The sequence below is a fragment of the Falco biarmicus genome, chromosome 4 (genome assembly GCF_023638135.1).
Source record: "Falco biarmicus isolate bFalBia1 chromosome 4, bFalBia1.pri, whole genome shotgun sequence".
Taxonomy (NCBI): domain Eukaryota; kingdom Metazoa; phylum Chordata; class Aves; order Falconiformes; family Falconidae; genus Falco; species Falco biarmicus.
Window position 1 is genome coordinate 88,142,526 of NC_079291.1, and position 16,999 is coordinate 88,159,524.

A 16,999-nucleotide genomic window follows, 5' to 3' on the forward strand; every position below is an offset into this window, starting at 1 on the left:
GCTCTTGCTGCCGGCGGGCAGGCGCAGAGTAGCGCGGCCGTGGAGCGTGGCGTCTGTGCCGGGGCTGGCCTGCAGGTGCCGCGGGGCCGCGCCCGCCCGGACCGAAACTGAAGCCGAAGCCCGGGCCCGGCGGCCGGACCAGGCGAGGTACTGCTGGAGGCCGCCTTCTTATTAACTGTGGCTGGGGCCGAGCGCACACTGGAGCGCGCTGTCCGTCTTCTCCTGCTCCGCGCTCCTGGGGCGGTGGCGGCCCCGGCGGGGGGCAGCTCGGGCGGGCGGCGCGGGGTGGTCATGCCGCCGGTCACCGCTCCGAGGTGGGAGGCCCAGGACGCGGCGGTCGGGGGCTCACTCTGCCTTCGGGTCGGTGTTCTGAGGTAGCAGGGGAGAGGAGCGGTGCGGTTCTCAGAGGTCTCCTCTCAGCCGGGAGCCCGGCGGCGGAGGGCGGCGGCTGCCCGGTGTAGCGCTGAGGGCCGGCCGGGGCGCTGCGCTCCGGCAGAGCCTGGGGCCGGTTCCTGGCGAGCTCCCGCAGCCGGGGCTCAGGGCCGCAGGGTGGGGGGAGCCGCTGCGGTCCAGGCGTCGGGTATTTGTGTGGGCTCTTTCACCGTGCCAGGGTTAAGCAGTTTCTGTAGCTCCTGTCAGGCCTTAGTTAGAAAGTGCCCAACGTGCCTTGCCGCTTGCGGGCGCTGATTCGCGGTGTGTCCAACGGAGTGAGAGCGCTGTGTTGCTTACGGGCCCCAGTGGCGTGGTGTGTGTGCTCTGCTGGCCTCTGTCCCCTCAATATGAAAACGGCTGGGATGCAGAAACTTTAGCCGGTTTAGTCGTAAAGGTTTTTTTAAGAACCCATCTGCTCATTTTGAGAGGCTTTCCTCGTGTTTGTGAGGAGAGGTTTATCCAGATGTGCCCTGGCCCCCTCCAGAAATGCAGATGTCATTTGTATGTTGTCACATCAAAAAACATTAATGATATCCCAAACTACACGAAGGAATTTTGTAGAACAAGGTTAATATTAAAATATTAGTAAAATTACTAATTTTAAAAGAATGGAAAAAATGCTTTACTCCTTTAAAAGACACCATTCTGAAGTTAAATTCCTTCTTTAGTGATCAAACAGTGTGATGCAGGAAATACTGTGTCAGATAAACAATAATATGTGTATTATGCCCTTTAAAATAAAAAATGGGACAAAGCTTCGCCACTGAAGAATCCGTAATCTACGGACCTCTCCACAGATCTCAGTTTCTGCTTGTCCAGCCGTAGTAGTCTCAGCAAGAAGAGATAACGTTAACACAACGGTGTATTAACTGGATGGCAAAGCAGCAAGTGGCAGTGGTTTGTTGTTCAGTTTAGGTAACACAAAGTGGGAACTATTGAATTTATCTTTTGGCTCTTCATTGACCAAAGCTGCCATCCTTTAATTATTGGAACTTCTAAATATCTTCCAGTTAGAAAGTCTACCCTTTCATCTAAACCTCCACTTTAACATAGTATACAGGACTTCCTCCTCAACTTCCAAATTCTTGTGAAAACCCACTTTGTCAGAGACGCCTGCGCTTTTCACCATACACGTACTTTGTGCAGTTACCTCTGGGAGTCACACTGCATGTCAAAGATAGGCATTATGGTTTATGTTCCTGTAGGTCTGTCATCTTGTGTAGGCACGTAGGGGAACAAAAAAATCAATAAAAAGCAGCAATAAAAAAAGATAGAAATTACTCCCTGACTTATTTAAATTCTGATACAAAATCAGTTCAGGAATTTTTGCTTTGCTACATACTGCTTATCTCATTTTAGTCTGCAATTGCAGCTAATGTTTTAAACCAGAAAGCATAAGACAAGATGTATTTTAATTTTGGAAAGAGCCACTTTGAAATAGCAAGTGTTTCTTTACCTGTACAATTGCAGCAAAGGTAAATTAAGCAGAAATTACTGTCATCTGTCTTCTGGGAATTAATTACTCCTTGGGCTTAACGGTTTTGCAAATTATGCCTGTAATTTCTTTAGAAGCCCGGACCAGAAGTTGTTACTGTTTTTCTTGACAGTAAATGAAATCTTTTCAATCATACTGTATTTTTTGTTGGGACAGGAGTGATAAACATCAAAGCATATAACTTTTGCCAGTGATCTCATAGACCTGCTTCTAGCCCTGATAGAGATTTCTTTCGTAGTGTTGGGGAAGTCACATCTTTTATACCTTACTTTCCTCAGATATATTTGGATTACTAGGTTTGCTGTCAGTTTAGGATTCTCTATATGTGTTTTGTACTTGTTTAAGATTGGTATTTTATTATCTGATACAAAGAATAACTTAGAGCTAACAGACAGGAAAGGTATTGCCGATTTAAAATTTCCTCCCTTTGTATTGGATTTATAGTCCACTACTCTTAAAAAAAAAAAAAAACAAAACTGCACAAATTTTCTTTTTTTTTTTTTTGAGCTGTGGGTTAACTCCATTTTCATCAACATGTGCACATCTTTTCCCCCTGGGGAAGGGGGGAACTTTTTGCTCTGTGATCTGTTGATTCTTATGTGATGATGCTTATGTGATACAGGATTCTCTGCCAAAGTTTAAGAGTTTCTTGGAACTGCAGTCATGCAGCAGTATTACTTAACAATGGACTGGAAAGCAAATGCTTCCTCTCTTGAGGATTCCAGGAAAAAGGAAGAAAAGAAGAAGGGTTTTTTGTGCTGGAGCAGTTTGCTTTTTTTTTTTTTTTTTTTTTTCCCCCTCTCCCCCTGCCCCAGCAGCAGCAAAGGCAGTTGTTTTGTTCTAAAAACATTTATACTGTGCTCAGTCGTGTTTTGTCTGTTCCTAAAACATTAAAAGCTCATCTCTTGAGTGATAGTTTTCTTGAGAATTTATGATAAATTTGTCTTTCAAGTATGTCCTTTATTGCTAGATGAGCAGTAACTGCCTCAGAGAAGGTCACAAAAGAGTTTCCATTCTGATCTTCTATTTTTGCTAACAGTGTTGTTACCCATGAACCTCTAAGGTTGACATTTCCCATGTTTAATTTTCAGAAGCTTATTTTGAAGAGTGGTCAGTCATGCATTTGAGAATAGAAGAAATACAGTATCATTAAACATGACTTTTTCTGACAAGTGCAGAAACTTGGATTATGAGTTAATTGCCTTGGAGCCAACATACTGAAGTAAAGATTGATCATAAGTGAAGTGCTAGTAATTCTAAATATATTGAAAAAAAAAAAAGATTCTATTGCTACATTTCACAGTAGTTTGATTTATGTAGATATATTTATCAGTAAAAGGTGTGGTTGTCTGTATTAAAAAGTGATTTTTTTTTTTTTCTGTCCCTTACACAACTGAGAGAGAATCTGGCTGTTGCCTACCTTGTGTTTATTCTATTTGAGTGTTTGACAGCAAATATTCAGCAGCTGTGCTTGAGAATCTTCCCGGTTTTGGAGAGGAGTTATCTGAGGGCCTGTGGCTTTGGTAGCATGCCTTTGAGGCTGCACATCCTTATGTGTATTCAGTGCCCACATACATTTCTTCAAAAGGTCATGATTTTTTTCCTGAGCTTGTTACATAATAAGTTTATAGGGTGGCAGAGTTGCTGATCTCTCATTAGTTCCTTTTGTCTTGTGAGCTGGTGAAGCTCAAATCATTAGAAGTGTCAAAGGTTGTTCTACTGCTGTAGCTGTAGCAGAGGGTATCAAACCACCATTAACAGGTAAGTTTCAACGGTCTCTTCTGCTTCAGAATCTAACAGAACTTCTGCAGAAAGCCCAACATCACTGTTCTGCTCCAGGAGATCTGATTTCTCTCTTCTTTACTGAGTGGAACAGAGAATTGTGAGGTTTTGAAATAAAAAAATAACCTGCCACCTGGGAACTTTGCAAATGTAAACAGAGCAACTGTAGCATGCAGGTAGTAAAAACACTGCATCCAGGCTCGGAGGTTTGAAAACACAAAGAGCAGGAGAGGAAGAGACAAAAGGGTTGTGTATTAAGAGAATGTGCTGCTGAATGAGTCTTATCCCCCTTTATACTGAATGCAAAGTCATGGTTATTCCATAGTAGTTAGTGTGACTTGCATTTAAAATTTTGGTAAATTTGTATGTAATCACATACATTTCTAGTGTTTCATTTTTCAGAAAAAAATGAAAGCTGGTAGCCATATCTAATCCAGAGTATGATCTGGATTATACTAAGTGGCTGAATTGCATTAGCAGAGAAATCTTGGGGAAAGAAGTTTTTTTGGAAGTCTTTATTTCATTTGTTTTCAGTTTACTTAAGTAGCTTATCTGTGCTTAAATAATTTTAATACGTAAAAGCTGCATAACTTTCCTTCCCTGAAGTTGTTCTGGTTGTATCATGATTAGGTATGTGTCTTACAACTTCTAATTATTTACTGTTTTAATGAATCTACACTCTGTTGAAGCAAGGTTCAGAAGTCTTTGCTAAAATCTTTTCCAAGAGGATGGTATTCTTATTATCTAGGGTACCGGTGATAGGACTTGGGGAAAACATTTTAGTCAATAGATCAGATGCTTCAATCTTATTTTTTTTCACTTGCCTGAGTAGAATTGTAGGGCTTTGGTGGTATATTGATTGTAAGCAATTTTGGTCTAGTGCTTACCCTTTTAATAGCTCGCATACTGGCAGCTTTGCTCTTCTAGTAGCTGAAAAGAGTAGGTCCGCTGCCAATGTCAGTCTAGCATCCTCTGTAATTAAACCTTTGCAGGAACATCTTCTAGCTTGTTTGTATTATCCTTATTTTTCCATGCTTAATGTTGTTCTGTGAGCTAACTTTAAGGGAACCAGGCACTGCAGGATCCTAACTTCTAGCAGAGGAAGAACTATACATACCCAAACCTTAACCGGGACAGTGGTGTAAGCTTATAATAATGTTCTTTTCAGAATTTCAGCACACCTTGTCCTACTGAACCTGGCTAGCATCGATAATGGCAAGACTGCCAAGTGCTGCACTGCATGTCCTGTGGATCCTTTTCTTCACCTATTCAACAAGTGAAGGTATGTTTCTCAATGTTTTAAATTATTATATTGGGGTTCATTTTCCCATGACTAGTAGGCAACACGAGTACCATTAATTAACATAAAATGTGTAGTAACTTCAAATGTCAGAAATCTGTATACTAGAATAAATTCTTATTTTTTTCTTTTAATTGACCTTTTCCAAATGGGCAAGAAAAAAAATAGGAATTTGCAGGAAGGAGAAACCGTAGTTTGGGAAGTCTTCTTGCTTCCCCATTATCTAAACTCTGTTGGACACCTTACTACAAAGAAGGTGCTCAGCAGTAACCCAGGGACATCTCTGCAGAAATCCTGTAAGACCAGAAAGCACTAGTCTCTCATTTGCTTGTTTTCATAACTGCCACTGTTTGCCATGTGGGACCTTGAGAGGGAGGAGGGATGCTGTAGGTATCGCCTCTAGGTCTGCTGTTAAAGGGCATCTGGCAATTTGTGTTCTCTGAAGTGTGCAGAGTTACTGAGTTGGGAAATGTAGTTGACTGAATTTGAACAAATTTTGCAGGTGCTTGCTGTCAGACATTACGTGCTCTGGCTTGTGTCTGTGCAGGGACAGGTGACTGACATAGTGTCCTGTGTGTTCTTTACTGCACCCTTCATTTGGTCTGGCAGGACATGTGGCTGCATTAAGTCTTCATGCTGCTTGATAGCTAATGGTCATTTTCTGAAGTTTGACTGGCAGGAGCTGAATATGAAACTTTTTTTCTTTGTATCTTTTGTGATACTTGATTATAAAGGCAAAATTAGATATATGAAATCATGTTTTCCAGCAGTGCATTTTTATTCTCTGGAAAATTAATCTTACATTTTGCTTTCTGTACTTTTTCAGTAGTTCCACAGTAGTCCACAGTGGTTTTGCTTTTTTTCTTAAAAAAGCAAACCAAAATACTTAAAATTCAAAATAGCCTGTCTCTAAAAAATGTTTATTAGCTACTTTCTTGTGTACTATGAAATAGTATAATTTGAACTAATGTGAAGGATGAAGGTTTGCGAGAGCGCATTGGCTGCATCATCTGATCTAGGTAATCCCACATTTTCTGTAAATGAACTTTATCAGGGCATAATTTTACAGATTTTCCCCCCTGTCATCTTGTCACCCCACCCTGGTTAACTACATGTTTTAAGTTTCTTCAGCATTGTATTGTAGTTGAGGATTAAAAAAGAAATCCAGTATTTCGGTTCCCTTTTTTAACTACATGGATTGAAAACAAACTGTACTGTGTGTGGTTTCGAAATTCTCAAATATCTAAAGTTTAAAAAAATGTCTATCAGAGGTAGCAAAGGGAGACGGTCACAGGAAAAGAAGAGAGAAAATACTTTAGAGTTCTGGAAAGACATGAGGACTCTGAAAGGCAAGATAAAGCTGCTAGTCATAGCTTAACACAGCAGGAAGAGCTTCATTTAATTGAAGTATTCTTGAAATTGTGAACATCATTATTTTGCAATGTGTGAATGATCTTACCTTTTAAAGGGCTTAAAATGTTAGTACTTCTTTAAAAGTATATCTTGAAGTGGAAGAAAAGAAACTAGTCATAAAAATGCAAATGACAACCAAATACGAACAATAGCCACAGGATAGATAGATAACGGTTCTTTCAAAATAGACGAGCAGTGTGACTGTTAAAGTATTGCAGAAGTTTAATCTTTAACTTGCTGCTTTTCTGATGATTTTGGGTTTTTTTTGAAGAATCGGGGACCATCAGAACAAAAGGAGACTAAATGTGGAGCTGCCATCCAAAAAGGATATGAGTGATAGTTCTTATCTACAAGCTAACTATCTAGCCTTAGTAAATAATATAAAACATTTTCTAAATAATTGAACAATAATGAAGCTGTAAACTGCAGTCAGTTTTAGGTTTATAAGGAGTCAATATACCAGACAATTTAGATTACAATTTTTATAGAATTTTTAAATAGTTCCTTGACATTGCTGTAAATCCTCATTTGCATAAGTGAGCCCCACTAAGGTTATTGAGCTTACTCAAGTGATCCAAGGCTGCTTGGTAGTCAAGTTTTATGGGAGGTCTTTTAGAAGGCAAGTGAAAGTGATGTGTAGATTTTAATGAGGGTGAAAGACTGTATTCTGATAGTACTAAGCAATTGTTTCTTTGAGTCAGGTTTTTATTGAAGTACCAGAGGATCTGGTGATGGATCCCATTGTGTGTTACATATCATGTCCACTAAAAGGCATCTGACCATCCTGTTTTTACTACATTTGCAGATACTGTACTGTATCAGAGTATGCAGAAGTCATATCAGAATAAATAACACATGTGGTCTACAGAAAAGTAGAAATGTAGGAAGGATAAAATTGGGTATTTTTGACATCAAAAGTTTTTGCTTGGAAGGAATAATCTGAAATTTAAGTACCCATTGGAAAGAATAAGCCAATCAAGCAGTAGTGGCTGAAGGACAGGTATCTTGCAGCATGTGAATTGTTGGCAACTTAATCTGGAATTTGCAATGTAAATTACAAGAATGGAGAGCGATTGGTGTGCTGGGCCATGTAAACAAAATTCACCCTTGTATAATTGCCACAGGAAAACTTCTAGCAGAATCCCTTAGGAAACTATCAGAAAAATACCTATTAATAGGATTCTAAAAAAACAGCTAAAGCTGGTTCTAAATTCAAAATTGTTACGGGGAGTTGAGAGGTGGAGCAGGAGAGAAGGATTTAGATCTGTACAACTTAGGCGAGAAAAGGGAGACAATAGTATTTACTGATAACAGAGAAGTCAAACATCAGAGAAGGCAGAGAATTGTCTGGGATGATGAAAGTATGCTTTCAATTTTTTTTCTTAAGTACTGCCAGTGAAGGAGATTGTAAATGTGAACCTGGGGAGCACAGTGGCTTTGGGCTTCTCTGTACCTACTCTGCTTAGAACAATGTGACTCGCTCTCCAGGTCTCCAAACACTGTCATAATAATGAAAAGTAGAAGACGGAACAGGAAATACTGAGTGAAATTAAGAAAAGGCATATATTAGAAGAAAGCCTGTGACAGGAAGATCTAGGTAGTGGGGAGCTGCTCCGGAGGGGCAGAGGGCATGCGTTTGGGAACCTTGGAACTCTTGTAGGTAAAACACCAGTACACACCTGTAGGCAGTGATCGTGGTCAGACTTAATTATCTGCATTTTGGCTTTTGAACCTTTTGTATTTAACACATAGGATTATGCTGTTTTATAATTAAATGTTGATGTGTTTTAGATAGAGCTATCAGAATGCGATTTTCTGTGCTTGGAAGCTGTGTTGGATGAGTTATCCCTTTCTGTTTCAATATTACTACTGCGGACCACCTTCTTTCTCTCCAGGACTGTAGGCATTCTCTCTGGAAAGGTGGAGACAGTTGGTGACACTCATCTCTTTCAGTTTACCCAGAACACAAAAAATAACAATGCTTTCACTTAATGTATAGGGAGTTGGTAGCTCTGTTTAGATGGAAAATTTAATGTTTCTGCTTAGTCTAATTTATTCTTTTTATTCTCTTGCTTCTCATTGTGTGCTGCTTCTCCCTAGTTATGTCTGCAGGACACGTACGGGAATTTGCATGCGTCACTGACTATGACAAAGAGCTGGTTTGTCACTGGAAGGTGCCTGCAGACATTAACTGTTCCAGAGAATTCCTGCTCTACTACAGGAAGGAATTTCTTTCTAAACAGTGAGCGTTTAATAAGATGTTACATTATCATTGTTGGAACTTCATGTATTCTGTAGCCATTACCAGCTTTGATTCCCTCCCTCTACTATGGGTGCCTGGAACAAGATGTAGTAATCCAGATTATTCTTCTTGCTAGGGGAAAATGGGTTGCTGCAGTTAACGGCATGCTCTGTTCTGTGGTTTACCCTTCTGCACACCTCTCTGCACTCTTAATACAGAGGAGTGATCAGGTCCCACTTGTAGGAGTGTGGTGTGGTTTAACCTCAGCCGGCAACCAAGCACCATGCAGCCACTTGCTCACTCCCCCCTACCCGGAGGGGTGGGGAGGAGAATCAGAAAGGAATGTAAAACTTGAGGGTTGAGATAAGAACAATGTAATAATTTAAACAGAATAAAGAGGTAAGAACAAAAAAAATAATAATATTATCAATTATAATGGAAAGGTGGGGAAAAAGGATAAAATCCAAAGGAAAAGGGAAAAACAAGTGATGCGCAGTACAACTGCTCACCACCGACTGATGCCCCGCCAGTCCCCAACAACAACCCCTGCCCCAGCTAACCCTCCAAGTGTCTATACCAGGCATGACGTCCCATGGTATGGAATACCTCTCTGGCTGGTTCAGGACAGCTGACCTGGCTGTTTCCCCTCCCAGTCTCTTGTGCCCCTCCAGCACGCTGGCTGGCAAGGCCCAAGAAACTGAATATAAACATTACCCAGCAACAATTAAAAACATCAGTGCGGTTATCAGCATTGTTCTCACATCAGAGCCAAAACAAAGCACTGTACTAGCTACTAAAAAGAAAGTTAACTCCATCCCAGCTGAAACCAGGACAGAGTGGTAGGGCTCCCATAAGTTTACCCAACCTTAGTTTCTTGTGAAATTTAACCTCCTTCGGGAGAAATCTTACCTGATTCACCAGTCTGTAGCCTGTGTGAAAGGTACTCTCCCTTAGAACCCAGGTGATTATCTCTGCATACAGTCTAACTCTGTTGAAGCACAGACTGTTGTCCCTAACCTGTAGCAGGGCCAGTCATTGTCTCCTACTAAGGAAGATGCCTCTGTGCTATCCTGTTCCTCTCCATATGATTTCTCCACACAGATGTCTAAATAACCAAATAACAGTATCTTTGTACACTGTAGTAAACCTGTTCCTATACTAGCAAGCTGACAGTCCACTCCAGAGGTTGAAGTGTGATGAAGGGTGTTAATTTTTCCTTTTGGGATCAATCCTTCGCCTTTCTGTCAAGTTTTTCATTTGTACAATACAGATATCCAAGGGGTGTTTGGGGAGGGTGGGGTTTTGGGGGAGCTCAGTTTTGGTTTGGGTTTTTTGGGGCTAAACATTTCTGGGAACTGAGCTTGTTTGTCTTGGATATGATTAGGTCTGCACATTGGGAAGCTTGATTTCACCTTATCAAGAAACAGCGTGCCACAGTCTAAGCATCACATAATTTTCTGCCTGTTTTTCAGAATGAGTGTGTGTGTCCCTGAAAATGAAGACAACAGTTTAAGGTGCACTTGCACAATATGTTCGGATTATTTTGTATCAGGCCTCACATATATTTTAACTCTACAGTTCAATGGGACTGATATGTGGAATTACAGTGTTACGCCAGCCCTGGTTGGTAAGAAACTGTTTACTTTGTCACCAGGACATCAGTTTCCAGGCTTTGCAATCCTAGCTAATTCTTCATCCATGTCACTGGAACAGTTTTTCCTTGTCGAAAGTGAAAAGTGCCATGCTGGCTTAAATGCAAAATCAGTTTGGCTTAGAAATCTTGATTCTGGCAAGCAGAGGGTGATTCTTCTTTTAGCTGTACCCTCTCAGCTGCCAGCCAGCAGCAGTTTGTCGGCTTAGGCATCATTAGTGCGTTTTACTTGTGGCTGTGGAATTCAAGGATGAAAAGGAGCATGCCACTTTCAGTTCCTACAAAGACACTAGGCTGTAGCTACTGAGATTTCTTCCATTCCTGTCTCTGTCGTACTCTGATTTTTCATGCTAGTTGAATCATCCCTCATGAGCAGAGATTATTTTTTATCACTGGTTGTTATAATCCAACAGCAATTACTGTAAAAGAAGTTAATGACTGCTCTTCCACAGGGCAGAGTGTAGATATGGTTTATGTCTCTGGGCACCTAGTTTGTTTAGAACAGTGTACTTGTTCACACTTGTCACCTCAAAGACTCAGAAATCATTCACTTACCTGAGGCAGACATACATCTGCATGGGTGAGATGGTTCTTTTCAGAATACTTGATTGTTTCTGCTGCTCATCAGCAAGATAAGCAGGAGCCTGCATCAGTTTCTCAGAGTCAGGTGGCCAGGATGCACCCGGACAGCATGGCTGTGAAGCTGTCAGAAGCTCCTGCCTGCCCCACGGTACAGCGTGCTATTGTGAGGGCACAGGTCGTTCCTGTTTTTCCAGGCTAAAAGCTGCATCCAGTGCACCAAAAGGTTGAACTTGCCGTTTGTTCATCCAGCTTGAAGAATCTGTGCTTTTTATATGAATACCTTGCAGTTGCTCTGGTTTGGCCTCTATCTCCTTGTGCTACAGCATAGTGAAACGAGCTAAATGCATTGACTGCAGTGAGATTCTGGTCACTGGTGAATGTTTGCCCCTCTGCTTCTCTCCACCAGTGCTTTCCCGTTGCCATGTTCTCCTTATTTGTATTTTTTAACATACAGTTAAGCCAAGGGCCCCCAAAAATCTTGCCATTGAGAAAGTTGAAAATGGTAATTTCAATCTGACCTGGGAGGAGAGCTACTCTCCTCCATCCATGCTCTCTGGACAGCCGGTCATCTATGAAGTGAAATACTGGAGGAAGCAGCACCCAACAGAGGTAAGAGACAGCCAGTCTCTTCATTTTCTCTGGAGCTTTCAAGTTTAAAAAGTCCTCTGAAAAGTCTTGAAACCATTTCATGGCTATTGGTGTAAGGGCCAGCAAGGGCATATCCCACAATGTTCCTGATCACACACTTTCCGTAGGTCACGTTCCCCCAGGGAGGTTCAGGTGGGCTTTAAAGGACTGAAACTAATCTGACTGCCACCTCAGAGTGGTCTGATGCTCTCAGCAGGCAGGGCAGAGGTTGAAAATACAATGCTTCTCTTCCCTGAAATTAATTTGCTCCTTGGACCTCAGGAAGCCAGAGGCTGTTCATGGCTCTGTGGTGTACTTGAGGGGTTTCAGACATCCTCCTGAACAATCCACTTTAGCACTGGGCTGCTTCTGATAGGGCAAGAACATGCATGGTGGCATGTCACACATACCATGTGCTCATGACCACAGAACGCAGCATCACACGCAGCAGATCAGGTATACAGTCATTCATCTGCTCATTTGTGAAAGGTCGCTGAAACACGTAACACTTGTTATTTAATTGCTGTCACTAACACTTCAGCTCCTAAAGAAATCCAAGTGAACTTTCTTACTGTCTTTTCAGGTTTCTGTAAAAACCATTAAGTACCAGACAAAAAGCTTTGAAATTACTGCAAGCTCCTTGAGGAGAGGCTATGATTATGCTGCAAGTGTAAGGTGCAACTATACAGACTACCCAGCTTACTGGAGTGAATGGAGTGACAAAGTTGAATTTCACTATGGTAAGTATAGTAACAAATAGCAGCTTGATAAAAGGATGGTATAGTTTTATAAACCATATCATATATACCCCACCACTCTCCTCTCGGGGAGAGTTCCAGAATCATCATCTTCATCCTTTTGAATGTATCGTGGATACCTCTGTACAGGCTTCTGAAGAGACTAGATGTAAAAAGGCAACTCCTGGGGAAACTAAGGAAGAGAAGACCAAGAGAAGTAGGATTGCTTAGCCTTGTGAAAAAAAGGCTGAAAGGGGATGTGTGTGTTCTCTATAAATACTTCATGAAGTAGACACCAGGGAAGTAGGAGAGATACTTAAACTGAAGAACAACATTGACGTAAGAGCAAGTGGGTATAAATGAACCAAGAGATGCAGGCTGCAAATTAAGCAATACTTTAACCATCAGAGGGCTGAGGGTTTATAAAAATGTCTGAAGAGCAAAAGAGAGGACAAGAAGCATAGCTGTACTACAGTGGAGATTTTAGGGACCATGTGACAGGTTTGTCCCAGAGAGCTGGCACGTGGCCTCACAGTATGTGTTGGCTCTCCCAGCTCCTAACACTCACAGTAACTGACCACAATACCTGTACTGATCTTTCAGACATGCCACACACCATCAACACTGGTAGCTGTGTATGTTCTGTTGCTTACCTACTAGAAGCTTTATTTTCCCTTCTTTTGCACCTTAAAAAGTACTCCTTCAGAGAACAGCAATGAATTTAGTATTGCCAGTACTTGTATGTATATGCACATACACATGTAAATCTGTATGTTTAACAGATTACCAAGTAACAGCTGAAGATGTTCTGCAGATGGCTGTTCCAGTTTCCTGCATACTGATCATGGCAGTATCTGTAACTTGTTACTTCTGTTTTACCAAGTATGTATTGTACCGTTAACAGGTTTAATAGATGAGCAGTTTGCACAGACATCATTATTGCTATTGATTAGCTGAATGTTTAGTAGTACAGGAATCAAATGTTTTATTTTTCCTAGGCACCTTTATCTTGTTCTCTGAGCAAACATTTTATAAACAAGAATCAGTTGCACTCTGTCATGTTCTGTATAGGTAACTGAATATTCTCTATTAGTTGTACTAGAATGGGCTTGTTAACAGCGTCCAAAACAGGCTGCAGTTATGGGGTCTGTCAGTTTTCAACCCCAGTGTTTGCTGGAATTTTTAATTTTTTTTAGTGGTAATGTGAAAGTGAGGTCCTGTCTGTTCTGCACATCATTTCAAACATGATTAGAAGAATATGTGACTGTGGGTGTGCAGAGCAGTCATGCACCAAACATATAAACATATTTGCACTCGTTTAATGAAAAGCAGCACTTGGAGATGCACAGCATTTCCTGTTGCTGCCATGCAAATGGCTAAGAGGGAAGTATACACTAATGAAGCCAAAATGCAGTCAAAGCAAACTATTTTAATTCTTCCTTTGCAGAGTGAAGAAAGAATGGTGGGATCAAATCCCAAATCCAGCTAAGAGCCATTTGGTTGTAAAAAATGTCAAGGTAATTGACAGACTTTGCAAAGAATACCTTTTCCTGATCACCAGAAGTAGAATATGTAACAAGTGCTATTGTCTAGCTAGTGCAGGGATACTAAATGCAATTCACATGTGTCCTGAATCTCATTTATATCTTCATTAGTTTTCAGTTTTGTGCTACATTGATGAAATTAAGTTCCCTTTCCATGACTTAAAGCAGAGTCATATGGAATACCAAATGTAAGTAAGATAAAGGAAAAAAAACAACACCTCTGCTTTACATTATAAAATAGTTTCCCATTACATAAACATTAACTGTCCTTTCCTTTTCGCTTCCGAAATCAGAAGCTGCAAGAAATGTCTGGTTCAAAGTTTGCCAAGCCAAAGCTTCAAGGGAAAAGATAACATCAGGAATGTTGAGAAATCTTGCAGTTGCCACAGCAAGTCTGGAGAGTGGTTTCCAAAAGGCAGCAGTGGAGTTTTAACCCCTGAGACAATTTTGATTGAAGAGTCTATAGAAATCTGTGAATGTTTAACAGACATTGAGGCTGAGAGCCAGGAAGAGACTAGTGACCCAATCACCGTGTTTGAGCCTGATGAGAACAGTGTCAGTGCTCTCAGAGAACACACTGAACACAATGATGCACTAGCTGACATGTTTCTTGAGCTCCTGGTAGATGAAAACGTGCAAGACAATAAAGACCCAGGCATCATCACAGGTAAGAATAAAACCTTTGAGAATCTTGAGTCAGAAAATCCATCACAGCAAAATCCAAAAGAAAGTGCAGCCCAGAGTTGGCAGCCATGTGATATTTCTCATACACTCTCCATTTTTACCAAAGCCTCGCAAGATGACTACAATTGCAGTACAGCTAGCAAGAAGTCAGAACAATCAGAACAATCCTTTGAATCTGGCTATCGGAGCTCCAGCACAAATTCTGCTTCTCTGGATGCAAGAGATGTTCAGCACATGGTTCATCAAAGCCTTTCTCCGTGCAGTTCTGACAATCAGCATGACTTGTGTGTCCTGATCCAGCAAGCTCCAAATAAACCATCCTCTCTGACCAGAAAAGACAGAATAAGCAACCCTGCACATGAGAGTTTTGATATCTTTGTGTCTCCATCCATGGGTTTGTGTAGCTCTGCATATAAGAGCTTTGACACCCTTATCTCTCCCTCCGTGGAGCCCTGTGGTTCTGCCTACAAGAGCTTTGACACCCTTATCTCTCCCTCCGTGGAGCCCTATGGTTCTGCCTACAAGAGCTTTCACACCCTTATCTCTCCGTCTGTGGAGCCCAGTGGTTCTGCCTACAAGAGCTGTGACACCCTTATGTCTTCATCTGTGGAGCCCAGTGGTTCTGCCTACAAAAGCTTTGATATTCTTGTGTCTGCATTCAAGGAACCAAGTAGCTCTGTATATAAAAGCTTTGATACCCTTCTGTCTCCATCTATGGCTAACAGTAGCCTGACTGTGTGTTTTGAAAATATGTGCTCCTCACCACCTTTGACACAGTTTTCAGAGACGCTAGAACTTAGCTGTGGAGATGAAATTTATGGACCCCCTAGCAATCAGACATGTTATACCAACTACAGATCTCCCTGCACTGAGCTTGAGTTTCAAAACACCTGTTCAGAACATGCTGATTTTCCATCTTCCCCCACACATGTAAATGAGAGTGCTTCAGTTTTCCTACCAGAAAAAGAAATACATAAGCAAGTAACATATCAAAATCTTCAAAAGAAAGCAAATGGAATTTTTTGCCCCATTGGATTTCAACCACCTGGTTATCAACCTTTTGATAATGCACTTAAATGTAATGGTACATACAGTGACAATGACAGTGAGGTTATCTCTAGGTCACTGTATGAACCCTTCATTCATCTTTTGTACAACAACCTGAGAGAAACCCCTGCAGGTACCATAATCTGTGAACCTGACCAGAGGACAGATGACCAAGTATGTTTGATTGTACAGGCTTTTGACTGCAGCGTTGTCCCAGGTTTAGCCTCTAATGAAAATGTCATGCGGACCAGTGATGGCAGCCTATGGATCACCAACTCTACTGAGCTGTCTAGTAATAGCAAAGATGAAAATACCAGCAGAGGCGAACAGCTGTTGCATTTGTTGGAACAGAACTGTCAGTATTTTAACAACAGAGAAAGAACTATGAAGTGGACTAAAGCTAGCAGCTTTAACTGTGCTGGTAAAGGGATGCAAGAGAGCAACAGTAACAGACTAAATACTGACTTTAACTGCCATACGCATGACCACCTAAGAAATGCCGGGGAAAATAAAGAGATGATAAAGCATGCAGTAGGCAGGAGGTATGGCTCAGCAGCTAGCTTGCCAGAAGAATCACTGGACAGCACTGGGCTGAACTTAAAAAGCACAGAGCCCCTGGGCTCAGATAAGGTGTCACCTCCTCTTTTTGTGGGTGACTTCTGTCCTGATTCTTGCACCATTTGCAGTGAGGGTTGCAGATTGGCACCTGTAGTTAAAAAAAGCCCAGTAGAATTATTGAGGGAATACAACAGGAAGAATGAAAAAAAAATGAAACTTGTACAGGCTCTTGCTCAGGAAGACAACTGCTACATGAAGGTAGCCTAGTCACTGTTGCCAAGACTGAACCAAAGTCTTTGGAAATGAACTGTATGGCAAATTGAAATGTTGCTTTTTCTTCTGATCTTGCCTGAAACGAGGGCTACTACAATTCAGATGTGAGTTCAGTGGGTTGTAACATTCACACCTGCTGCAGGGCTGGCACCCGGTATGTGAGGCAGGCCCCTGCAGGACAGCAGAGGTTAGCACCTAATAATTTCAGCTACAACTCTTGTCGGGGCAGCAAAGCCAGAGCTTAAGGCTCTCTGGCCGTGATTGTTCTCTAAAAGTGAGCAGCAGCTGCACAAAGCAGGAGTTCTTAATGCAGCTCCTGTGGTTATTGCCCTGACTCTGTGTGTTGCTTGGGAAGCACACAGAGGTGATGTGGAAGGTGCTGACACCCCTGGAAGTGGGGCCTAAGTGCAGGTCAGAAGGGAATTTACTTGTACTGGCAGCCTCACGCAGCTTCCATAATTTATTTATTGGGTGGGGAATGGAGGAGGAAGGTCCCGTGTGCCTAGCCCCAGCATGGGTGTATGTTTGTATACTTGCTTAATCAAGACCTGAAATAAAGATCACTGTCACTAGGCTTAAGCAATGCTGTTACTGATTATTAGTTTCTTATTACGTAGAAGCAAGCAGAGTTA

General features: G+C 41.6%; 1 protein-coding gene across 4 annotated transcripts; it reads left to right on the forward strand.

Moving 5' to 3' along the window:
- The first annotated feature begins 11 nt into the window (after positions 1 to 11).
- Positions 12 to 16,946, forward strand: IL4R (interleukin 4 receptor). 4 transcript variants are annotated; one of them, XM_056334076.1, is made up of 11 exons: positions 12 to 147; positions 4,878 to 4,991; positions 8,523 to 8,664; positions 10,137 to 10,291; positions 11,352 to 11,506; positions 12,108 to 12,264; positions 13,044 to 13,143; positions 13,709 to 13,778; positions 13,917 to 13,993; positions 14,099 to 14,472; positions 14,596 to 16,946. In XM_056334076.1, the coding sequence occupies exons 2-11, from the start codon at positions 4,922 to 4,924 to the stop codon at positions 16,359 to 16,361; spliced, it is 3,066 nt and encodes a 1,021-aa protein (XP_056190051.1). In that variant the 5' UTR covers positions 12 to 147; positions 4,878 to 4,921; the 3' UTR covers positions 16,362 to 16,946. The 4 variants fall into 4 exon arrangements, with proteins under 4 accessions (XP_056190051.1, XP_056190048.1, XP_056190049.1 ...); XM_056334073.1 differs by having other exon boundaries at positions 14,099 to 16,946; XM_056334074.1 differs by having other exon boundaries at positions 14,102 to 16,946.
- Positions 16,947 to 16,999: the final 53 nt, after the last annotated feature.